General features: G+C 42.0%; 1 protein-coding gene across 2 annotated transcripts in view; it reads right to left on the minus strand.

Annotated features, from left to right (window-relative positions):
- Nucleotides 1-27,623, minus strand: part of phf14 (PHD finger protein 14) — a 188,894-nt gene that overhangs the window by 38,056 nt on the left and 123,215 nt on the right. For both annotated transcript variants that reach the window (XM_084313377.1, XM_084313376.1), the window contains exon 17: nucleotides 23,259-23,376. In XM_084313377.1, the coding sequence (XP_084169503.1) occupies nucleotides 23,259-23,376 (118 nt within the window). The remainder of the gene's footprint in view (nucleotides 1-23,258; nucleotides 23,377-27,623) is intronic.

The raw sequence follows: 27,623 nt of genomic DNA on the forward strand, positions 1-27,623 counted from the left end.
TGATTGGTTGAGCCCATTTCTGCAGACCCCTCTCTGATTGGCCGAGCGCACGCATGCGCATGAGCCGCGACAAGCTCCTTTAGCCAAGAATCGAAACTCCGTTAAGCTCCAGAGAGAGAGGCTGAAAACCCACAGTTCTTGCCCGACGGATGGGAGCCGAATCCCGGATCCGAGTTTTCTGATGAATACCCCCAAAACATGGATGTCGCGAACGCAATTTATACGCATGGAAGTATTGATTACGCCGTAACAAATCATTAAAAAAATATACCGTTAACTGGAATATGTTGTGTGTGCCTTTACACATATGTTGGATTATGTAATTGGTTTGTCATTAAAAACCAATAATAATCGCTCGCATCCCCGGCTTCGCTGACCAGAGCTCTCTCAGATTCGAAGTTTAAATTGCAGCCTGGAACATACATGTTTCGGAACCAATGTGTAACTAGACAGTTACAATATAACATTTATATTAATTAACCCAGTTAATGACTTAAGAGAGAGTCTGGTGGTCAATGTCACTTCGGATTGCTACGGACTTTACTCCTGTTGGGAAACAGCGATGGTCTGTGCTCACCACACGAGCCGGTGTCTACCCCCGAGCTTCATTTTACCAATCAGAGAGGGGCTTCGCTCAACCAATCAGAAATGGGTCTGCAGAAATGGGCTCAACCAATCAGAGAGGGGTCTGCAGAAATGCAGCTACGGAAAGTAGAGACGCCTCAAAGGGGGGGTATGGGTGTGAAGAACAACACAACGAGCACCATAGATTAGGGATGCTCGATATTGGCTTTTTACCGATACCGATATTCCGATATTGTCCAACTCTTAATTTCCGATACCGATATCAACCGATATCGATATATGCAGGGTTTCCCCGTCCAAAAAACTGAATAATTTCAGGTAACTAATAATTTCACTGGATATATATATAACAAATATTGTTATTGTTTTTGATTTTTTTTAAACCGATACCGATATTTTCCGATATCACATTTTACTGCCGATATCGGCCGATAATATCGGACATCCCTACCATAGATGCATCTTGTAAACACACCAAAGAAACTGAGGAAACCATTCCTAGGCCCTCATTTATCAAAAATTCTTAGAAAGTGTTCTATTTTCATACGGAAGCACAGAATTTAGAATGTGTGCACGCACAAAAAAAACTGGATTTATCACACGTGCGTACACAGGTCCTACGCACACCTGTCTTGATAAATATCACTTTGATCCTACGCTGGAGCTTGTGCACTGTTTTAAGTATTTGCATACCAGAACCGCCCCGATTAACCATATACGGTAATAGAACACCCCCATGAAATGTGGAAAAGTGGACTAAGCCGAGGGAAGCGTGTTATGGAGAAATACATGACAGGCTGACAGACGTGTACACGTACGGTGATGTCGGATATGATATCTATTAACCATTGCTGCCTGGGCAGCGCAAACACTAATAAAGACCGTGCTGGAATATGACTGCCTTTTTCCGTTTTGTTCGATTAATACCCAGGGATTAAAGTTCTCAATTTTATTCCAAATCGCGACGGATTTTCCGTCTATTTTCTACCTGCTGCATATGATTTCTAGAGGCATACAATCTATTTTGATGTCAGTATTGGGTAGCCTATATAAACAATAATACAAGAGCATATACAAGAACAATGAATCTCACTGCCATGTATGATGTAGCCTATACGCCATGTGTAGCCTGCCTATGTAATCAATACAAACATGAACTTGAATTCCATCATGTCTGTGTGCGGGAGCTCACAAGGCTGTTGTCACAATGGGTGGTACAGTAATAACAGTCTATTACTCGATCCATCTACAATATCACGATGGACCGTGCCATGTAGCCTATGTATAGCCTGCCTATGTGATCAATAAAAACACGAACTTGAATCCCATCATCATATTTACATAGTCTGTCCACTATGTTTATTACTTTGTTATTTCCCCCCCTATCTATGTAAAACGACCTTGCATGGGTCTCTTGAAAGGCGCTATATAAAATTAAGCTATTATTATTATTGTTTGTTGTTGTTATTATTATTATTATCACATCTGTGCGCCGAGCTCAGTGAAGTTTCAACGGAGCGAGGTAATCTATTCTAACCAACAAATTGAAGTAGAAAGCATTTCGTTGTGGCCAATCTGGAAACATGACACAAAATAATAGTTTGTCGCTTTTTATTTGAAACAATATTTAATGGCGTTTGGAGGTGGGTGTTCTGCGTCTGCCCCCCGTGCCAAACAAGCAAGCCAACCTCTTGTTCGCGCATGAGCCCGTTATAATTACACTACTGTCGCTATTTCACAATGAACTATAATGAATTACGGTTCATACAGAACACGCGCCAGTGTCGGGAGTAATGCACGAAAGCTTATTTCCGCGTTGAAACTAATGCATGAACTGAGGAGCGCATATGCCGTCCGTCTGCAGTAACGATCTTCTACCACGGGGCGTCAGCTACGCATGCATGCGTAAATATAAGCACAAAGTCAAGTTCACGTTCAAATTGATAAATCCCACACTTTGCTTAGAAATGGTCGTACGCACGGGTTAAGCACATATCTGTGCGTACGCAACATTGATAAATGAGGGCCCTAGACTTTAACGTGAAAATGCCTGATAGAGGATATGAAAATACATAGGCTTATTGGTTTCCTCCGCGCTGGCAGGCAAGCTTTTTTTCCTCTCATCTCTGACTCTTTTGTAAATGCCATTCCATCTGATGAGTAATGATCCTTATTTTTCCTTCAATTGACTCGATATAGTAAAGCCGACGGAGTGTGACACTTCATTAAGTTAATTACACTGTTTTCACAGGTCAAGATACAAAGTTTCTGATTGATGGCACTGCTTGGAAATGGTGATCTCCCTGGGAATTGGGAACAACAGCTATACGTACATTAGCCGCTGCCCCGGAAAAAAATGCTTAACCCTTTCACTACCACACTACAGAAGGTTAACCTTTCAGTACCACACTACAGACGGTTAACCGTCTGTAGTGTGGTAGTGAAAGGGTTCACCTTCTGTAGTGTGGTAGTGAAAGGGTTATCCCTTTGTCATGTGGCAGTGAAAGGGTTAACCAGTTGGTAGTGTGGCAGTGAAAGGGGTTAACGTACATTTGACTCGTGAAATGCTCCGTCGTCAAATGAAAGGCAAACAGTGTGCTTGGATTAGATAACTCTGAACATGTAAACATGCGGCTGAAGACTTGAAGGTCACAGTACAACTTCAAAAACAAGTTGAAGTTGTTTTTAATCTCCGAGTAGAAGCAGGCCTACGGCTTCCGAGGAACAGGAACAAACCCCCCCTTCTTTTCACGGGGCGGTAATTGCTACAGTCGCAGAGCCTTTTGATGACAACCAGTCCGAAAGCGTATCGAAAGAAGCCCTTCTTCCCACACAGGCTCAGAGCTGGAGGTCTTTAAAACGCCGCCTGGGAAACTGTAAGAGCCGTTTGTATGTCGAGCCATTTTCCAGATCTCGCGGTACTGATTCACCATGGAAAGGTGAGGCGGCCAGGCAGCGCCACAAGGGTGTAAATAAAGCTAGAAACAAGGCCCTGGAAACGGCCCTGGCAACACCCCCCCCCCCTTGAATGAAAGGCCATCCGTATATTACGCTCGGAGGACTGTCGCTTTATTACTGAAATCAATTTGCAGAGGGCCTGGGGTGACAGTGGGAGGGATGTGGCCTTGGTTGGTGAGAGGTTTATCTAAGCCAGGCAGGCTGAGGGAAACACAGCTTCTGTAATGAACTCAAGCCTGTCTAATAAAGCCTTTTATTGCCCCAGCCGCGCGGGGGAAACGTGTGCGTGTGCACCCGCAGTCCTCCTGTTCACGACTGTCAGACCAGAGCTCTTCTTCCGACACGCGGGGACAATTAATAATAGTGTACAAACAATTTAATGGTACAAACAAATCACGGGGAGAATGCACATCTTCAAAAAGACATTTTGTTATTAATCCAGACCTCAGACGCAGGATCCCATTTGCTGTGACCTTTAGTTAGAAGAGCATAAAGAAACAAACAGCCTTTAATAGTAATGGCTAGCGTGCCTATACAAACTCAAATAAACCCCTGAGGGGACATTAGGGGACACTGGCCCCTTTAATAATACTTTTAAAAGTTGTGCCTTTAAATTAATAGCAATATCAACCCAATGACTGTCATGTACTATGAGGTCAATTAGGTCGTCCTGATGCAAGCTTTTCGTTGTTTTGTTGTGTACTATAGCCACTTTCTACCAATGGACTGGTATGGATTATTTTCGTAAAAATAAAAAGGAATAATAAAGTTATCTTGTATTTTGACAGTTCCTTAATTGCTTTTTTATTTGTTTCCATATCTGTGAAGCACTTTGCAACACTCTGTTTAATAAACAGGTACTGTACAAACAAAAGTTTAATAGTACACATATCGTTTTTTTTAAGGAAGTAATGTCTTTCACTTTCTGCAAAATATAGCATTTTGATCATACTGTAGCTCACTGATCATTGATATACTTTGCTTCTCGTATCATTGTTATGCCGATGATACTCAACTCTTCCTCTCCTTCCCTCCCTCAGATATCCACGTCTCTGAGTGGATCTCGGCCTGTCTGTCCGACATCTCCGCCTGGATGACGACCAACCACCTCAAACTAAACCTAAGCAAAACAGAATTGCTCCACCTGCCGGCCAAATCCTCCCCCCTGACCAACCTTTCCATCACAGTCGAGAATGCAGCTGTGACCGCGTCCCCGACCGCCAAGAACCTTGGTGTTGTCCTCGACGACCAGTTGAACTTCTCTGCTCACATCGCAGCGACAACCAGAACCTGCAGATTCCTCCTGAGCAACGTCAGAAGGATCCGCCCCTTCCTGACAAAAGAAGCCACCCAACTCCTCGTCCAATCAACAGTCATCTCCCGCCTCGACTACTGCAACGCACTGCTCGCTGGCCTCCCGGCCACTGCCACCAAGCCTCTTCAACTCATTCAGAACGCAGCGGCCCGCCTGATCTCAAACCTACCGAAGTCAGCCCAAGTCACCCCACTTCTTAGGGACCTGCACTGGCTCCCCATTGCTGCACGTATCCGCTTCAAGGCCCTCGACCTAGCATACCGTGCGGCAAAGGGAACCGCTCCTGCCTACCTCCGGTCAATGGTCTCTAACTACACACCCTCAAGACCCCTACGCTCTGCATCTTCTGGACGCCTCAGACCTACTCCTATCCAAGCCCCGGGAGGGTCATCAAAGAGATGCCGCCTATTCTCAGTCCTTGCCCCACAATGGTGGAATGAACTACCCACCCCAGTTAGGACTAGGGATGCACGATAATTATCGGGCCGATATCAGCAATTATGACGTCATCCCGATAAACCCGATAACGTTATTGATAGCTCCGATAACATATAATACATTTTTTGGTTAAAAGAAATCCGGTGTGGGTGGATTTGGATGAAGGGCGCTTGTTTTTATTATAGCCTCCTCCCGCTTTGCCAGTACCGTGGTAAAACTGATAGCGTGTGGTTTGGGAAAAGGGAGTTTTTCACAAATCCAGCGCTCCCTTTCTTGGCTGTGACGTAGTCACGTTACATTCGGAGACAGACAGTCGATCTGCCAATTACGTCCCACTGCTTGCACCCACCTCTTCTTCTTACCACCAATCAGAAGCTCTCGTTCGTTTATTTACCTCCGGATTGTCAGCCATTACTCTACTCGGAGCTAACGTTATCTCCCCGCCAGCCACATTGACAAGTACCAGCGCTTATACATTACTGGCAAATGTCTTGTTGCACTTGTGGCAACGAGCGTTGTCAGCATCGACTTTAGTAAAATAGACCCAGACTTTTGAACGTTTCGTTCTGTCCGCCATTATGAGAGCAGAGCTGTCTGTACTCGGCAGCGCAGCACCCGTGTGTGTGTGTGTTTGTGTGTGAGTGAGTGTGTGTGTGTGTGTGGGAGGGGAAGAGAGGAGAGAGCACAGCACAGCCTGCTCCGCGCAGGCAGAGACAGAGGCAGGAGAGATATAGACAACGGCCAACAAGATTAGTTTGCGACGTTTAAATTCCTCAAAAAAAAACTCCATCATTTCTCGAGTACCGATAGCAGTACCGATGACGTCGGAGCTTATAAATACTCAAAAAAAAAATTGATAAAAAAAATATATATATATATATATACATTTTTAAAAAAATATTATAATACAATAAATATCGGTTATCGGTATCGGTTATCGGCTTGAGGAGCATAAAGTTATCGGTATCGATATCGGTGTCAAAAAATCAATATCGTGCATCCCTAGTTAGGACAGCCGAAACCAGTCCAATCTTCCGCCGTCGACTTAAGACGCACTTCTTCAACCATTATCTGAAATAATAATAAAAATAAAAATAAAAAACTCTAACCCTAACTAACCTTACTGTCAAGCACTTGTCCTAATAAATTAACCTACACTGTAACATGCAACACTTTGATGAACATTGTTACTCAGCTGATAAGAGTTGTACCCTTACTGATGACTTGTCGTACAGAACTTGTAAGTCGCTTTGGAGAAAAGCGTCAGCTAAATGACTAAATGTAAAATGTAAATGTATATACATGGGAAATTGTAATGTAGACAATAGCATTCAAAAGTAAAAAGAAGTAGCACACTGTGTATTTCATATCAACAACCTTATTATGTCCGAGGGATGCAGAGCCTTTTTATTTTATTTATTATTATCTGCTGTAACATGAATTGCCCAGTTTGGGACATGCTAATAAACTTGACCTGTCCAATGACATTATGCATTCGGTAGCATCTGTATGTGGGTGGGTGTGTGAATCCACATACTATTTCGCAAACTATGAGGCCGATCAGCCTGTGCTTTGGCGCAGAAGGTTATAGAGGATGAGTGTGTGGGGATATGTTTTACATCTGTTTTACAGCATTCCCCATTGACTGACAGTGGGAACATGATATGAGATATAATTTTGTGATCTCAGATTGTAATGTCCACCTCTTGGTTGAATGAGTAAAGTGCTTATGTAAGTTGGTAGCTATCCCAGGATGGCTTTGTATACAAATACCAATGTATGTCTTCTTTTGGCCAGGGATGACTGACCTGACAATTCATATAATACACAGTGATGTGTGAGAGTTGAGCGGTTAGTTGCAAATCGTAAAGCAGCATATTTCAACATTGAAATCAGCATTAACACATTGTGCGCCAAAAACGAGTATACTCGTTATTGCCCGCCATGCGTTGTGTGCCAGGAACGAGTTAACTCGTTTTTGGGATCAATATTCAATTTTTTTCATCCCTCCGGGACGCAGCTGGACCCTGTTCTGATATTGCAATGCCTCAATACCGCCGCCTGGTGGATGTCGGGCGAGTTACACTCCAAGCCAAACCGGAAGTGGCGCTCGGTGCATCTGGGAGAATCCTCCGGTAGTAATATCTTGTAACGTGGATTAAGAGACACAATCGAGTGCATTGGGATCGCTTTCAAAACGCAATAATCAATATGATTTCGGCGTTTATTGCGTCATACAAACGGGAAATGGATCTAGCATTGTTTATTTATTTCACGGCAATCCATCTGATCAACGTATCAACCCATAGTAAAAAAAGACGCTACTGACGATCAAGGAATTATAAACGACCCCGCCCCCTTTCCTTCACGCATGATGAAGCATAATGTATACCGATCATATACATTTGAATTTTTTAATATAGCGTGTATAGGAAAGAAACGCCAATCGATAATCCATCATATGCGTCAGGGCCTATAACTCGCGTTTTAGGAATTACTGCAGAAAACCTTAAAAACATACTTATATTCACAACGGTATTAACACGACAATGTATGAATGAAAAAATCTAACATTCCCACATCCGGAACGATAGATACCCGATGTTGAATGGGCCATAGTAATGTCGATATAGCTATAATATTTAAAAAGTTATAGCCCTGCAAAGAAGGTAAACATCTCCATAGGGTTACAGCACTGGCAGACTGGGCCCAAGGATGGGTACAATGCATGACGGACAATGTGTTAAGTGTACGTCATAACCAGCTGGTGTTAATCAGTTGCGTGCTGATACATCCTAACATGATTCACAGACTTCTGGTTGGCCAGTCAGAGTTTCGGTTTTGAATTGTGGCCTACCTACTGTAACATAAACGCTAGCATCTTCTATTGGAAACAACTTGTGTATCGCTGCTGGCGGGACAAAACCTCATAACAAAAATGTTTTAATATTTTTTTTTATTATAAATCAACTCCGTAGATCATCCTCCATATGTGTGTGTGGGTTTTACAAAGTTTAAACAATGGGAAAGCATTAAACCAATCATCTGTCTAAACCTTGTAACTCTATTCGCCCTCAAATCTGTGTTCGTTTTTTTCATCTGCTGAAAAGTTGGGTTTTTGGAGTTATGAGGTTTTGTCCCGCCAGCAGCGTTATGCTAAAGGCACATCGATCTCAATGAAAACCACACACTGCATGAAAGCACTTGTGCCTCACACACATCCTGAAAAGGACACAAGAGACTACATGAAACATATGTGTACATGCCATACACCATTCATTCATTGGGGAGACATATGTATTACCAACTATAGCATGCCATGGACATATGTGCTCCAATGAGCACCCATCTAGTTAAGGATTGTGGTGCCCATGGTGATATTTGAGCATCAGCACACTGCCAGCTGGCATAGTTTTGAGAGAGTAGCGCTCTGTGAAAATTGTGGTACAACTGATGGCAAAACCTTCTCGATGGGGTTGTCATGTTCAGCTCCTTGTTTCCTAACTGTGCAATAGTCTATGCTACTGGATCTTCCTTGTGTTCTATGTGACAACAGCACAGTGGTTAGTGCAGGCGTCTGCAACCTGCGGCTCCAGACATTTAAAAAAAATCTTTTTTATTTTATAAATGTTATAAAATAAGGGAAGGACTCAAATATACCTGAATAGTTCAGGGTTTTATTTCAACATCGGTCTACAGACCAGGGTTTCCGTTAGAAAAAATTGTTGCCGGCCTCAGTGTCAAATGAGAGAAATTCCGGTCAGAGTTTATTGAGCTTAAAAACAATTGATAGGCAGGCTATATAAAGAATGAGATCCTCAAGGCATGTAGATTTATAATATTTTAACTTAAAACTAGGCTACTTTTGCGTATACAGTCATTATATTCCAAATAAAATAAGTCCTGAGACTCCGTGCTGCTGCTGACTTTAAATCAAATAGGTGTCTGTGGGCAGTCGGCCCGACATTAATAAACAGCAGTCTGTTATAATCACATTTTTATGAGCTAACGAATTCCGTTATATTGGACATTTGTATTAATTATATCAAGCAAAGAACTGAAAAATTTGGCAGAGAGAGACGGCAACATTATCGTGGGTTTGCGTGATGAATCTCCACCTCCCAAGGACTTATTTGCGAGAGTATGCCGCTGCAGAGCCGCAGATTCAGCTGTTTTCAGGCCCTATCTGGGGACCGCTCAGCAGCGCCCCCCACCCAACAGCTGAATTGCCAATGGCTGAATTGGAGTATTGCACTGTGCCGGCACAGCTGGTGGGTTCTGTGGCTCTGCAGCTGCATGCACTCGCAAACCCAGCACTAAGCTCTCGCTGACAACGTCGTTGTCATTATTAGACCTGCTTGGTGAAGCAACGATGAAACAAATGTAATGATTGTTTCGTTCATCGCATAGGCTATTTAATTTGAGCCTATTTTAATACAATTCAAATAATCAAATTGTGCTTAGAGGGAATTATTTTCACCGGACATTATGACCGGAGAGATTAAATATGTCGGACTTCAACAGATTTTGCCGGTCAAATACCGGTAATTACCGGCTAACGGAAACCCTGCTACAGACACCAGTGTTTTGTCTCCTCTTCTGTGTTTTATAAAAAAAATAGGTCTACACAGCCAGTCTTTTTTCTCCTCTTCATAAGAGTTTGAGGTTTTCCTTTGTTATAACAGGTAAAAACAGCAATAAAAAGTCAACATTTCTCTTTTTGTTGCTTTATAATTCCATTAATGCAACAAACTGTGTGATATAAGTATAAAGTATAATACATCGCAAATTACTTTGGGTATGCAATTGTCAGGCGTTTTATGCTAAATGTGGGGTGTGCTTGGGGATATATAAAACGTTATACACTGTGTTATCTTCATTTTAAGGGTAAATAGGTTGTGCGGCTCCCTAAGCATTTTATTTTGTGGGAGGGGGGAAAAGTGTCTCTTTTGATAGTAAAGGTTGCTGACCCCTGGGTTAGTGGTTGTTATTAGTTGATGGTGCTGCAAGTCTGGCTGGTTGCAGTAAGAGGTGAAGCCACATCTTCAGGTTTTTCTTTTTACTTAGATGCAACAGTTCCTTAAAACATCTCTAATGTTGGCAATTCAATTATTTAACATTTTTAAATTACATGAAAATGTAATTTTTGTCTGACAGATGTGAATTCAAGAGGGCTATCCAACCACGCCACAAGTAGGCCTAGGGCAAACAATTCCAGGGACCTACTAAAACAATGATTACAGCCCTCAAGCTACCATTCGAGCGTGTTTGGGGCACAAACACAGGCCTATTATGATTTGTGAGTCATAACCATGACTGTAAGCTGGTTATCGCATGCTGTTAAGTTACTGTACGGTCGCTGGCTCCGGTGTACCCTTCTCCTCCAGATGTCAAGCGTCCCCCGCTAAGATAAGAGCATGCGGAGCGCCGCTGCGACGGAGCCCTTGGACCAATCAACCCTCTACATCCCCTGTGCTGCTGCCAGACAGCCGCCGATGACCCCCTGCTATCTCCTCCCACGGCTAAATCACAGTTGTACGCAGCCCAGGTAAGATTCTGCACTTAAAGTTGGCATTTAAGAAATGTTCTTCCCGCCAGAGGCAAAGGGGAGGAAGGAGGAAGAAGAAGGAGAGGGGGAAAAAATGAAAACCTGGCGCGTGGCTTGGCATTTAAACACAGATAAAACTTTCCTTAAATACAAGCTCTCATCTCAGAGTGCTTTTCTGATGCCCTGAGTGGAGTCAATTATCTCCCTCACTTGCTGCTATTACCGAGACATACTCTCGGAACAGCTCCTGTGCGTCTTAAAAGGTTTCTGTGTGCCGTATGCTTTATAATTTTTTTTTTAAAGTCACATTCCCTTAACCTCCTTCTCTCCAGACGATTTTATTACATTGTAACATGGCGACATATTGTAGACCTTCTTTCATGACGTTTTTACATTTTGTTGCTTAAACATACCTCTTTAACGCACCTGGATAATTACGATGATAATAATAATGAATTAGATGTTAAAAGCGCCTTTCTCGAACTTAAGGAGACTGTACAGTGTCAAATAAATGTAGTAAAAAAGCAGTGTAAAAAAAGGGACAATAAACAAGTGCGGGATAGCGCTATTCTGGACCCTGGCCGTGCTGTGGGAAGGTAAGTGCGTTTATAGTCTGTTTTTGAAGAGGCTGATGGAGTTAGAGCCCCGGATGGAAGGTGGGAGGGAATTCCAGAGCCTGGGGGCAGCAGCAGAGAAATCTTGGTCACCAAGGGTGGATGGTTTGGTGTGAGGGATAGAGTGAAGTCCGGTATCAGAGGAACATTGTCCACGAGTTCAGGGTGTAGGGGTGGAGTAGGTCAGTCAGGTATGAGGGGGCCAGGCTGTGCAGGGATTTGTGGTGAGGAGGAGGACCTTCAAAGTGATGCAGTGCTTTATGGGAAGCCAGTGAAGTCGCTGCAGGGTGGGCGTCATGTGCTGTTAGGGTTTGGTGCGGGTGAGAATGCTAGCAGCAGAGTCCGGTTCATATTGGGCCTTGGCGGGAACATTGTGTCCAGTCATGACGTGACAAAGGCATGAAGAGTTTCAGCAGAGGTGTCTGGAAAAAGGCAGTCTTGCGTAGTAACTGATTTAATATGGGATTCAAAAGAGAGGGATGGGTGAAACAGGAACCCCAGATTACAGCGGGTGATGAGGCAGAAGGGAAGCGGGGGGGGGGGGGGGGGGGGGCAGATGGTCTGGTATCAAGATATAATTGGATGTCATCGGCATGGCGGTGATAATTGAGACCATGTTTCCTGATAATTTGACCAATGGTGAGAAGGGAGATGATGAAGAAAAGTGGACAGAATACTGAACACTGGGGGACACCTCGTTTTACTGATGCGGTTCAAGAGCCACCGATGGGACACGTACGGACACTCGTCTATGCTGTGTTTTGCCCCAAACCAAGAGTGTAGCGGATCAAACAGCTGGTGGAGTGACCGCACATTTGGGGATCTTACTGAGGAAGGGGAGGATGGAGACGGGCTGGTAGTTATTGAGGTTGTCAGGGTCCAGGCCCTGCTTCTTCCAAATTGCTGTGAGGGCCGCCAGACTGGACGTGACGACCAGTGAGATGGGCACAGGTGAGGAGCCAGAGACAAGCTTGGTGATAGTGGCTGCGTCCAGAGGGAAGAAAACAGACATTGAGTAGTGAGGTGAGGCGGGTGGATGTGGGGTTGGAGCAGTCTGTCTCCCTTCAGCTATGAGGTGTTGCGTAATGTGTTGGTTTCGTTTGAGAGAGGACGATTCTGTAGGCGGTGAGGTGATCCCTGAAGGCCTCAGGTGCGGGTATGTTTGGTGTTGCTGTACGAGATGGAGCGTTGTTGGCGGCAAGAGATAGAGGGCTCAACCATGGACAAAAAGGATGGCGAGATGATCAGCAGCATGGAGGTTGAAGGCAGACAGACTGGAGGGAGTGATGGATGTAGTGGAGCAACCGAGATCCAGTGTGTGGCCTGTGTTGTGAGTGAGCGGGGAAATGAACATGCTGCAAGATGTTGAAGCAGTCCAGCAGAGCCAGAAAGTCATTGGAGAGTGTATCGTCTGTCTATGTGGATATTACAGTCCCAGAGGAGGGGGAGGAGGAGGTGGAAGAGACAGAGGAGAGCAGGTCTGACAGCTCGGATATGAACTCAGGGGAGGGTGTGTGTGTGTATGTGTGGGGGGGTAAACCAGGATGGCTAGCACAGGTCGATGGCCAGTCAGCTCGAAAGCAAGGCATTCAAATGGTGTTGGGGGAGGGGGTTTACCTTAAAGTTGGTGAAGAACAGCAAGACCCCTACCCCGACCCACGGCTGGTGTATGTACAGTAGATGTGGCATGGTGGAGGGAGATGTATTCATTCTGTTTGACCCGGGTTTCAGCGAGACATTATGTCATTGATGAGGTGGGATTTGTTATTGAGGGGGACCTGGTGTTGAGTGGAGGAGGATGACAGACTCTAGTCCGACTTGGCTAGCTGTTTGAGATTGAGATGAACAAGCGGCTTCTCCCGGTCGCCGAGGTAAGTGACACATATTTTTGTAATCTCACTTACGAGAGAGAGACTGTTTCTTTCCATTGCATCCATCAACTCAACTCTTGGTTTCACATTAAAGTGTTATAATAACCCAACGGTTGGTACAGGCGTTCAGCTGGCGAGCTGGGATAAAGAGCACACAGTTAAAAGAGCCATGTTCGCTAAAGGGACAGCATCAAAGAGCGTGCACTACCCTCACATCAAACCCCATGGGTGTTATTATACTCCTGTCGCCACAGATGTGGCTCATGCTTCAGGGGCAGAGAGACAGAGAGAGAGAGAGATAGAGATAGAGACAGAGATAGAGATAGAGATAGAGATAGAGATAGAGATAGAGATAGAGATAGAGATAGAGATAGAGATAGAGAGAGAGAGAGAGAGAGAGAGAGAGAGAGAGAGAGAGAGAGAGAGAGAGAGAGAGAGAGAAGAGAGAGAGAGAGAGAGAGAGAGAGAGAGAGAGAGAGAGAGAGAGAGAGAGAGAGAGAGAGAGAGAGAGAGAGAGAGAGAGAGAGAGAGAGAGAGAGAGAGAGAGAGAGAGAGAGATATACAGGCACGCATGACCACGCACAGCAAGGGTGTGACTAAACACCCACTATTTGCCTGTAGGGTTATGTTGTGTGTGTCTACCTATGCTGTTCAGATATTCATGAGAAGCAATAGGAGTCAATTGGCAGCTATACCCAATATCTTGCTGTGTGTTTACTCTGTGTGTGTACGTACTGTATGTACCATGTGTGTGTGTGTACACTACATCTGAATGTAGCAGCTTATGTTTGTTTGTTGAACACAGTCTCTAAGATACACTTTCTCTCTTTTTGTGTGTGCGTGTGCGTGAGTGTGTGGATTGGGTCTGGTCCTGGTCTCTCCCCTGGCTGCTAGTGACCACATTTAAAAAGCCAAGCCGTCTTCCACCTACCAGCGTTAAAAGCTTCTCTCTCTGCCTCTGTTCCCGAGCAAAACACACACTCCACACAAATGAACAGCCGTCGAGCCAATTTGAGCCTTTCTTCTTCCCCTTTTTGGCTCATAATAGAGCAATCTAATAGAGACATGCGCCAGAGGTAATGCACCCCCCCCAACTAGTCCCCTTAACACTATGGCGACCGGCGGGGCGCAGCGATTTAGGCCTCAGAGGACAGAGGATTGTAAACAAACCGATGTACTTTCTAAGAGCTTTATATATCATTTATAGTATTGCTATCTGTCCATTCTCATTGTCACTTGAGTGCATAAACCGTGCCTTCATAATGGCTTAAAGAAAATAAAAATCCATCGGTTGGTTGTCATTTTATAGCGTCGTGAATATAAGGTATATCGCACTTTTCGTCTAGGCTTTTCTGCAGGAGGCTGCAAAAAAGGCTAAACGTTGGCGCCGTTATATCAAACGCCATTTCTGCTGTATATATACGAATGAAATAAAACAAACTGCGTAGCATCCGGACTATTACAGAGCATCTATGGATGAAATGGGGGCGGCGGGGAACGCCGATTACTATTATTGATTAGCAATACAGTGTGCGTTCAATATAGCATTTTCACTGATCGATCATGTTACGTTATAAAACAATGTCCAATCCAGCTGTAATTTGGGGTAATATTATCCTACCGTCAGGCCATGTGATCGCCGGCAGCATTTCCTCACCAGTCATCGGATTCTGGTAGATCGATATGCACATTGGCTAATCATAAATCCCATTATTCCACGCTGAAAAAAACGTTCGGCAAGCTGATCCAAGATGGGGGGTCTTCTTTTGGAATCAAGGATCTATGATCCGCCCACAGAACTGTACTTGCATATTTTTTTTTTAAATCCCATCAATGATACTGCAGTGGAGCGATGGCGCCCCTAAGCGGATCTGGCCGGTACTGCATGTTTCGAAAATCAAATATGTGAAAAGATCCTGCTAGTGGATCGGGTACCTAATAAGCGTTATAAATATGGAATAAAACAATAACAACTTGCCACGAGTATATACGTGGCTCTGGTCCACAACGCTCTTTTTCGAAACACGTATATACTCGTGAACGGACGCCATAGTGTTAATAGTTTGGAAATTGAAAGTTGAGAAATTAGTCGAAATTAAAAAGGGTAATGCAAACGAGCTGCATCTCAGGGAGCCTTGTTTTTTTCCTGCAACGTCTTTTGTTCATGCAGTGGAATATAAAATGATGTGGGGAAAAGCTAGACGCCAATTAAAAACAAACAACACTAACAAAAAAACACAAGGAAGCATTGAGAGAAGATTCACAGCGGGGCCGAGCAACAGTCACGGTTGGTACAATATAATGTGCCTTATCTGTGGTAAACGTCTAGAGTTATCGCTAGCGGTGTGACTGTGAAAAAGGGCTATAATCGTGAGGAGAGCGCAAAGTCTGCCACCCGCCCATCCAACATTTATAAGTGATCTTTAACCTTTTCATTTTCCCTGTAATTTAACGTTTCATTCCCACAACCGAGCACTTCCAGAGTGGCTTTTATGTTTCGCTTCCTCTTTGCCAACATCAATTAACCCCTATTTTCCACATAGATAGAGCCTAGACGGAGACACTGCCCTTTTCCACAGAAAATGAAACAGGGATGCATTTATCAACATAATTAGGTTCAGAAGTAGCCGAATGCTACCCTTGATTACAGTGTAATTCAATAAGAAAAACATTTACATTTGAGGGAAGGGGAAGCATTGCTCTTCTGACCCATTTGTTTATGCTCTGTTTCTAGTGAAAATGGAGTCTTAAAGGGGAACACCACTTTAGAAATTCAAATATGTTATTTATTCCCAAGACGGTTCAATCAGTATTTGTGAACATGAGCTGCTCTCTCTTTCCCAAAGCCAAAAACTAGAGAAGTAAGAATCTAACTTGTGATGTCATCAGGTATAAAGTCTGGAGCTGCTCCATTGACAATGAATGAGACTGATTTCGTCGACCCACAGAACGTTTGTTTTATTTTTTATATCCAAATGATCTTTATTCTATAGTAGTGTCTCAGTTCTGAAACAGAAAATGTACCTAAGAACTCAGAACATTCCTGTGGCTGCTCTAAAATCTTTCCCAAGTCATTGTCTATGGAGCAGCTTCAGACTTTACAGTTGACACACGTTTTAGTTTTAAGCACTCTAGTTTTTTGGATTTGGGAGAGTTGTTTGTGTTCACGAATATTTAGAACAGAGGAAGAACATGTATGAATTCTGAAATTGGGCGTAGTTCCTCTTTAATTGTTTACGATGAACAGCCATTTCAGATTTAGTTTTTTGTATGTATTAGAGGCACAATTCAGGATTGCAGTTTTAAACGGTATGTAAACTGTGTAGCCCTATTACTGGCCTTGTTTATATGGTAATTGTTTACATTATTATAATATATTTTTTTGGTGTAATGAGCTTTTAAAGGGCTGACAGAATATGAAAGCTGAAAATGAGCTTTATATGACGGCTGATTATATAAAAGCTTTGTTGATTTGTATTACTTGAAATAACACTGGAGCAACACAGACCTGCTTTTTAATAAGCTACAAAAATATATATATATATATTACCCATTGGAGAAAGGCCTGGTCTAAAAGAATATGAATATACCCTACATTTGCCTCAAACAGGCAGTTTTGGCTCCTGTCTCTATGCAACAGTACTTCCTGGTTCACAAAATTAGATCAAACTGAAAAACTAGGTATGTAAGATTAGATCCAGCAATTGTATGTTATTTCTCACCTAAATAAACATATTTTAGTAAATCATTTAAGTGGAAAAAGAGAAGGAAAAGGGTTGGCGAGCCGCCATCTTGACAAATAGAGATATTCCATGTATTAACTCATTCCCCGCCAACGACGAGTATACTCGTTATTGGGCGCCAATCGTTGAACGCCAACAACGAGTATACTCATTATTTGATCGTTATTTATTTTATTCAATATTTCTATTCATTACAGGCACACAGCCTTGGGTTAACATGGGGAATCATCCTGAGAATGCCAAAGTGCAATACCGGCCGCATCACGCTAGACGGCGGTATCGAGCACCCTTTGTAACATTGTATCTTGGCCTGTGGGATGGCCAAATGTCTCGGGTTTCATTTTTCCTTGTCGAGCGAGGCGAACGGTTCTCTCGGTTCCATTGAAGCGTGTCAAATATCTCAGATCCATATGTTGTGGTGGATTATGCCGTGGACCAAATGGACATTGGATGTACCAGATGGCGATCAAACAATTGGAATATTATTTTTGGAATACTCCCAATCACAGGTAAGGACGATTTGACGTAAATGTTTGCTTGATCCTGCAATGCTTTTATACCGATCAGGCTGATAAGCGTTTTTAGTGTTCAATACGAATGCCGTCAAATAATCAGAAACGACCCCCCCCCCCCTCCCATTTCATGCATTCATGATGGAACATAATACCTATGATATAGATTTGATTTCAGAATAATAGCGTGTACAGGCAAGAAACGACAACGTCTATAGTGGAATTGACGTATACGGCTATAACTCAGCATTTCGGGAATTACCCTAGACCGCTCTAAAACCATACTTATATTCACCACGGTATAACACGGGAACGTATAGATGGAAACATTTATTATTTTTCACATATTGAATGATAGATAGGTGATGTCAAATGGGCCATAGTATTGTATCCATAGCTATAATATAGAACAGGGGTAGGCAACCCTAGGCACGCAGGGGCATTTTCATAGGCACAGGGGGCAGCATTAAAAAAAATATATTATAATTATTTTTTTTTTTTTGCTTTGAAATATTATAGTGACATATTTTGCACTGTTGTCGCATTTATCTTGTTGAAATCCTCCCACAGGTTCTTTTTACTACCACATATTTAATTAAGACCCTTTATTTGTTTATTATTTCAATTTAGCTGGAAATACATTGCTACATCATTCAGTAACATTTGCAGAACCTTATAACAAAAACAGTGGGATTAATCAACACATTTTATTATTTATTTTTCTATTTCATTGAACATTGCACATGTTAAAAGCAATTTTCTTTTACTAAAAATGTGAGTATTACCAAGTCAACTTGTGTTCTTAAAACAATGACAATAAACATAGTTTTATTAGGTTGAAATAATGTGGTTGTGTACTTATTTTTCTGTTAACTTATTATGGATTGAAAACTGAAAACCTTAATGCACAGTAACTGAACTCAATATTTTTAAGTTCTGGTAACTTATAATTTTTTTTACAGTGTAGTCTTGCGATCAATCAAAACTTATTTACACGATATACCTCACATTCACCCTCCATTCACATCCTGGTGTTCTCCTGGTGTTCTCCATTAGGCCTGTAGGTGGAGCTATGACAGCACACGTACAGTACACACACTGATGGTGTGTGATGTGTCCAAAAATGAATGGGCAAATGTGAGTGAAATGGTCGCACTGTATGCAGCTGTTTGTCTGCATTGCATCCCCCCCCCCCCCCCCCCCAACTCAGATTTAGGGTTGATACAACCATCATAATAATATTGTTAATAATAACAATAACAATAATGATGTAATAATGTAAAAATTATCATTAAAAAGACCTGATTATGAGAAGAAAAAAAATTACGATGCATGGAATATTGTTGAGGCACACTAGTTACAACTATATTTCAAACAGGCACTCCATGTCAAAAAGGTTGCTGACCCCTGATATAGAATATAGTTATAGCTCTACAAACAAGGTGATGCAGTCCTATCTTTTAAAGTGTGGCAGTGCTAGAGCGGGGCCCAGACTAATCCCCGGCAGCCAATGAGTTAATGCGTGTTGGTTTTTCTTTTTAGTACAAGAGTGAACAATAATAAAAAGCAAACATCAATAGACATAATATGTCAATTATTATGTTACATAGTGACATAGTTATTAACGGAAGAAGAAAGACTGGACTACAAACGAGGAAATTCAAGCCGTTCAGGAAGTCATTCCTGTCAAAGAGCTCAACTCTGTTTGGACTTTGGATTTTGAAACTCTGCAGATATTCTACATGCACCTCCAGCTATATAAGCTAAAGGTCAGGGGGAAATATTAAAAAGCACAATATGGCCTCTCTAAGGTAAAAGAAGACCTACAGTACTGTGGATAGAGTATGGAGATAATGTATGTTCCTAGCATTGCTGAGTCGTAATTATGAAACACAAGGAGGCGGTGGAGCGTGGTCAGGAGTTTCTTGGTCCGAGCAGAAGAATAAACAGTAGCGTCTCAGTCAGTACGCTCAGTCAGTGTTTACTTGCATAGTGATATTTCAATATTATCGGTAAAACTCAAGTATTGAAGTCGGGGCATGTAACAATATGATTGTCTTCTCTGGCAGAGGCGCGAAATAAATATTGGTACCCGTTTATCTTGTAAGGCCCTTGCCGGAAGATTATCACCTTATATCGCAATGATGCTGGATTGGAATTAAGGACCCTATCTGACTCGCTCAAACGACAGCCCTAATGCTTAAATTCCCCCGAGCAGCACGCTCTGAAAAGTCAGCCTTTCTGTTTTAATGCCGCCAGCCTTCTTGGAATGAGCTTCAACAAACCCTAAACATTTATTTGCCACTAACTTATGGACAATTTAAGAGCATTATTGCCAAACCTCCCGGTGTCAGTATGGAACTGTTTTAACAGATTTGTACAGATTTTTATCTGTACTTAGTTTGTATTTTATTGTTTTTATTATTTTTTTTATTGTTTTTTTTTTTTTTTTTTTTTATTATTGTAGCCTCCCTTTATTGTTTTTAGTTTGTTTCACTTTGTATTTTATTGCGTAATGTGATCTCCACTGCATTGAAAATGAGGGCCCACCCTCAGTTGCATTCCCGAGTGCTAAATAAAGGTTTAATAAACGCTATATACTGGGATATATATATATATATATATATATATATATATATATATATATATATATATATATATATACACATAATATCAGCCAATAATGCTGATATTATCCAGGATACTGAGACATGTGGGGGGATTGTCTGTCTGTATTATCCAGATAAGATGAGATACACTTATTGGTTATTTGTGCATACAGTAGACTGTATCTGTAGTTGTGTTGTTTTGTACCTTTTGTGATGTGCCCCTCTTGACAGCTTTGCTGTTCTTGAATCCTAACAATACACATATGTTGAATTGCATGCTCTCATTATGTGACAAACTGTCTCAAGGGAATCTTCATTTCAATAAAGAATCTGTCATTGTTACATGCTTTTCATTTGATGAGGGGAACATGCCAGATTCAGCTGAAAGGCAATTACTTGGATTAATCACGGTTGAGTTGGGGAGGAAATTCCTTTTATTTATTTATTTTCACTAGAATTGATTTATTTTTTTGTATTTTCCCCCATTTCATGTTGTTGTTGTTGTTGTTCTTGTTGGGATGCAGTGACACACATTGAATTCAAATATCACTTCCAGTTAGGAATTCAAATATCAAAAGCATAGAGAGCTTCACCTGCACTCGTCTACCCCTCCATCCGTCTTGTGTACACACACACACACACACACACACACACACACACACACACACACACACACACACACACACACACACACACACACACACACACACACACACACACACACACACACACACACACACACACACACACACACACACACACACACACACACACACACACACACACACACACACACACACACACACACACACACACACACACACACACATCATGCATTGTGGGGACAGTCCATAGAGATACATTTAATTTCCTAACCCCTTATCCTAACCATAACAACTACAGGCCGACCCCTAACCTACCTGGGGTCCATCCTAGAGGCTAATCTCTCCTGTGACAAAATGGCATCCAATGTAATAAAAAAAGTCAACCAACGAACTCGATTCTTGTACCGGATCTCCTCTCTGGTAAACAAGAACACCCTGAAGACTCTGGCAGGAGCACTCATTCAGGGGTACTACGACTATGCTTGCACCTCATGGTACCAAAGCACCTCAAAGGCGCTAAAAACAAAATTACAAACATCTCAAAACAAACTGGTCAGACTACTGCTTGACCTTACTCCTAGAACCCACCTCACCCCTGCCCACTTCGACAACCTAGGATGGCTTAGAGTAGACGACAGAGTACAACAACTTGCAATGGGCCTGGTCTACAAGATACACTACACGACCAAGGTACCCATGTACATGTCAAAATACTTCCCAAAGGTCAGTGAATACCACGATCACAACACCAGAGGGAGCTCCACAAATAAATCATGTCAAACCCAGATTCGGCTCAAATAAGGGACTAAACACGTTTCGCAATTATGCCACATCAATGTGGAACGCCCTACCCAAAGCTGTAAAGGAATGTGGATCACTACCCACTTTCAAAACCTCTCTCAAGGGACACCTACGGGAGACTGCAATTCAACACTGGCCCCTGTAAATATCCTAACCCAATCATTCCAACCCCCTCCAATGTACAGTCATTTACCTAGTATGGTTTTGTCAATAGTTCAATGTACAATTGTGTTTGTTTGTACAGTGTCTACTCCCCCCCCCCCCTCAATGTACAGTGTTACTTGTTTATACAGTATGCCCCCCGCCCCCCCCCCCCCAACCACCTCCAATGTAAATTACCCAGTATGGTTGTCAATATCCCAATGTACCCAACCCCCCCCACCCAACCTCCAATGTACAGTTTCTACGTCAAATGTATATACTCCCTTTTCTTGACTCCTTCTGTATCACAAACAGTACTGTATTTGCAAATCTGGTATGTCATAAATGTATAGATGTAGCAGTACTGACTATCTGTATGTCATGTATGTCATATATGTCTATATGAATTGAAAATGGGGGACCCTGATGGAAACAAGACAAACGTCTTTCTCAGGTCTGCATCCCCTTAACAATTGTATGTATTGAGCCGTACTGTATTGTACCCATTCTGCAATCTGTTAAATAAAGTTTTCATTCATTCATTCATTCAACCTTTACCTAACCATAACCTAACCTTAGTCTAAGGCCCAATCCCAATTACCTTCCCATGGCCCTATCCCTCGTTTTGGAGTGCCTTCGACTGGGTAGTGGCCCTTCAAAATGAAGCTACAAGGGGTAGAGGTTGACATATTTACCTAGGAAATGGGACACCCCTCGTTACCAGGAGTAAAAGACTTACGTACTATGTATGAGCTGTTTAGAAGATAACAGTGTATGTTCTGAAGGTCCAGATTAACACATAAAGTCCACGTTTATTATTTTGTATACCTTATATATTGTTTATGTATATAAGATATATATTTCACGTCGTCTATTTACCTAACAGTATTTTATCATTCGCCTCTTTGCATATGTTCCATTCTTAACGCCGTAGGCGCGCACGCATGCACCTGTAGACAGCGTGAATACAGCGTGAGCGCATGCGCAGGGTTTTAGAACTTGGTATCACTGTCCCCTCGCAGTTAATAGAGTGTCCGCCATTTTGTGTACATTTAATGTCTGGCTAATTAATATTTAGTAGTGGTCTAACCTATCCTTTAAATACAGTCAGGGTCGTGTAGCCCCTTAGCTACAGTGTAGTTACATATAATAATGATAGGCACGTATTTATTTTACGTAAATGTGTCAAATAATGTGTAAACACAGCACTTTATTTAAATTGTATTTGGAGATTAGATTCATTGTGTTAAACATTTTTTTTTAACTGAAATGTAGTGGAGCGCTGTGCAGACGGGTCCCTCCTACACTACTGGCGTTCTACGACCCCGGAAGGAGGAACGTTAGCGCTCAGTTCGTCCGGTTGAGCAGCTAAACCATAACCCTTTACATCGCAGAGTCTGGCCAATGTCCCCACGACAACAAAGATCTTGTTTTCATCACTAATGGGGGACATTTGGTCTCAACAGTAGTAGGAAAACCAAGACACACACACACAGTGACACACACACACTCACTTACCTTGGAGGAAGACGTGTCACACTCTTGGCAGATCCAGCCGTATCCTGTCTGCTTGGGGGACTTCTTAAGAGGTGGGTCCAGACAGCCGAAATGATAGCAGAGATGACACTCATCACACCTGGGGCAGAGGCAGGGCAGGCCGTGTTCAAGTCACATCTAGCTTTAGCACGGTCCACCTCCGACCACTTCTATCTGCCAGCGGCCACTGCCGTAACCATTGTCAACGAACACCATCGTCAGATTCATTACTTCATCATTCATTTCAGAGGCTTGGTCTAAATATCATAAATAATACATATCAAACAAATATCATAAGAAATACGAATATGTATTGGTAAAAATGTTATTTGTTTGTTTTGGTGTATGTTTTATTTAAAAGATGTTACCTGTGAAAAATGGGGATCTGGTCAAATGTGTCCATACAATATATTAGCGGAGAGTTGGAGCTCAACTACAACTTCTGTGTACTGCAATGTACTGTAATTAATGTAATTAATTAACTGCTGCATAAGGAATAACGGTTCCTTTACCAGTAATTACAACTAAAACTAGCTCATACAAACAGCCTTTTATACAGAAAAAAATGATTTACTTATACTTCCGGAGTACGTTATTTCAACAAAACCCTCAAAATGAATGGAAGTGAAGCAGAAGCCTGCAGGGGCAGCAGGAATGAGGACGGACGGCGGGGACAGCGCTTGCCAGCTTGCTTGTAGATGCACTTAAATGGAGGTATGTATACTACTGAAAACTAAACATGGTCAACAATAACTAAATAGTCAAATCAAATTCATATTTAAGATAAGATATTCCTTTATTGACCCCCTTGTGGAGATTTGGGGCGTCATAGCAGCACGGGGGAGGGGAGGCACAGGTATGGGCAGGGTAATAGTTAGGGATGAACGATAATTATCGGGTTGAGTTATTATCGGGTCGATAATTATCGGGCCGATATCAGCAATTATGACGTCATCCCGATAAACCCGATAAAATTATTGATAGCTCCGATAATCTTTTTAATTTTTTTTAAATATTTTATTAAATTTTTTTACCTTTTTTATTTTCATGTCAATGTTCACACGCACAATATATGCTTACTTAGGATTTGACTTGATTCAACAACAAAGCAGTTGGGGCAATGGCAAGCCGAAAACGGTCGAAAATTTGGTTATTTGAAGTTTGGATTTCTTTTTCTCACAACTGAGGTAGGTAGATTACATTTTTAGAGACTAAAGTACCGAAAAAAGGTACCGTTGGGTACCGGTATCGATTCACAGGTACCGGTACCGTATCGGTTCAAATGTGAACGGTACCCATCCCTACTGACAAAGCACAATACCTGTTGGTTTTTAGTTCACTCATTGTTCAGGGAAACACATTGTTAATGACATTGACGGATTGTGAATTTTGTGATTGACTCAAATTATATTTATTTGGAAAAATAAATATACCGGTAGTCACTTTATTTGAAGAGTAAAAACTGTTCTCTTGGCTTTGTTTTGTTAATAGTAGTAACGCTCATGTCATGATAAATCTGGTTAGATCAACACTACAGGAATATACATAAAAAAATTATAATACAATAAATATATATATATCGGTTATCGGTATCGGTATCGACCTTGAGGAGCAGAACGTTATCGGTATCGATATCGGGGTCAAAAAATCAATATCGTGCACCCCTAGTAATAGTAGAAAGACATAAATAGACAATAAAATTGTATCTGAATATAAAAATATGAGGAAAATAAACGTGTAAACAATATAATTAACTCTGAATATACAAATATGAGGAAAGAAAACAGTGTAAACAAAGGTGCGGGTGACCCCTATCGGTTATATTAGACGTATAAATATAGGTAATAGAAAATTTTTATCTGAATATATGCTATGAGTAAGAGTATAACCCAATATCACGATACATGTCTAATTGGGCTTCACAACCACAACCCCATTGATCTTAACCCTCAACGAAGAACTGTGTAAAAATAAATAAAACTAAGGTACTTGTTACAAAGGGTCAGATTAAACCGAATATATATATTTATTACTTGAGATATATTGTATAATATTTGTATATCGTCTGATATCCCTTGTATATTCTTTGTGCATATACACGGAATATCCCTTTACCTAGGTACAGGCCAGACCATAATATTCGTTCTCCTATTGGACAGCGACCCCCTAGGCGCCAACGGCCATACCCCCAATGTCTAGTTCAAAGCCACCGCTAAGACATGTCTCAACATGCCCAGGTTTGCGCAGTAATACGAGACAGAACTGAGGTTGGCACTAGATTATTCACCTTACGTATAAATACGTTGCAGGTGGATACAGCAGTTAGTTAACCCAACAAGTTGAAGCCTTCACCACGAGTCAACGACCAAGTGAAGTGAAAAACCTTGCGTCTAAATAGAGCACTTAGAACCGCGTGCGAATAGGATAGTAAAAGTGTCAGAGCTTAGTGAAATAACGTCAAGTTCGACCTAGTTAATGTGAAGTACCGTGCACAGGAGAATCTACACCGGCAAATGCAGAGCCTTTTCCGGCTGGATTATATTGCTTTTGGTACTGTGGCTGCTGGAGCAGAGAACCGTCTACCCGCTGCTGTGTGGGATCTACCCGTGAGGAGCATCACTCGAGCCCGTCTCTAGGAAGAGGCTGGCTGGCTTTCATCCATGCTGTCACGCATACTTGGATTATAGCTGCTGCTTTTGTCTGCCGATCGAGGGGAGTATATGTACCGCCTCCCGTAGCTGGAGCTTATTGATTCCTCGTTGATCCAGACTTTTGCATTCGAACATTCCTCTCCCCTGCTGGCTTACAACCGGAGGGAACCCCCTTAGTATCTCCAGCTGACCTACGAGTGTACCTTATATAATTCTTATGCTACAGGTGGTATTAATTATCCCCATCGTAATATGCTCATGGACTTACGCTCTTGACCTATTCATGCACATTCTTCGCCATACAAGCGCGACCCTAATTCTCAATACTGTAATCTAATATTGCTGCTCTTCTAATAAATAGTCCAAACAGGACTTTCTTTGTTAAGCCGTGTTATTGTGTGGGTGTTCATCACATATACCTGTGTACTGTATGGCCAGTAATTAAAGTACATAACTCAGTAGTGGTTTAATGATACCATACTCTCAATACAGTCAGGGAATTGTACCCCTCAGTTACAGTACTGTATTTGTGAGCTTATGGTGTTGGGGTGTGTGTGTGTGTGTGTGTGTGCCCTCAAGCGCACACGCCGTAAATAAAGGAACCTCTTCACCCGCTGGCGATGCCCACTCACTGAGGAGATGGATGATGACAGGCCCCTTACTTGTCAGGCATGGGATTCTCTTTAATAAGATTCAAGAAGTATCTCCAATCACACGCCCGCCTTGACCTCACACGGGTGCCGAATGGCACGGCGGTTCGTATCAATGGCCTGATAAATATGGGGCCTGTTTTCATCAGATAAGTGCCTGTCAACCCGAAGTTTTCACTGCCTTGGTGTCCTCGAGAGAAGCGGCAAGCGACACCCATTAAAACCCTTTTTTGAAAGGGAAATTGAGTAACGTTAGCACACAATTAACAACACAATGTTGTTAAAGATGCTGTAAGTGGTATTTATTTGTTTAAATAAGTGTTAAATAGCTCTACATTCTGACAGCCATCACTGATGTAGAGTGTTTGGTCAGTAATATTATGGATCTCCCGGTCCCTCTGCTCTGCAGTAAATACAAAATAAATCTTCTGGTATCCCTTCCCACTTTATCCAATCAGGAGAGAGACTTATTTCAAGAAACATTGTCAAGCTTACTGCAATGGTAGATTATTTTACTTGTTTCAAGCACATATTTGCTTATACCGGTAACTAAGTTGTATTTCTTATTTTTGTCAGACCATTTTTGCAGTGTGGAGTTCTCTTTCCTGATTGGATAAAGTGGGAACGGGGTACCAGAAAATGCATTTTCTGTTTACTGCAGAGTGGAGGGACTGGGAAACCAATGTTACTGACCAAACACTCTATATCAGTGAAGACTGTCAGAATGTAGAGCTATTATTTTAACATGTAGACAACTTATTTTTAACAAATAAAATCACTGTTAATGACTCATACCATGCAGTGTGGCCCATACCATTCTTTCCACCACCAAAACTCTAGTTGTTAGAGATGGGGTCATTTTGGTTATGAGACATGGGTTCACTTTTAGTGTGATGACTTAAGAAGTGCATTTAGAGGTTTAAGTCATACGAGAGCTAATTGAACAGTTAATTGCCATTTGACTGTTTTATAAGAAGGAGAAGAAGAAGAAGGCATTTTAGTAATCCCCTTGGGGGAAACTCATCCTCTGCATTTGACCCATCCTA

The sequence above is a fragment of the Notolepis coatsorum genome (assembly GCF_963971535.1).
Source record: "Notolepis coatsorum genome assembly, chromosome: 4".
Lineage (NCBI taxonomy): Eukaryota > Metazoa > Chordata > Actinopteri > Aulopiformes > Paralepididae > Notolepis > Notolepis coatsorum.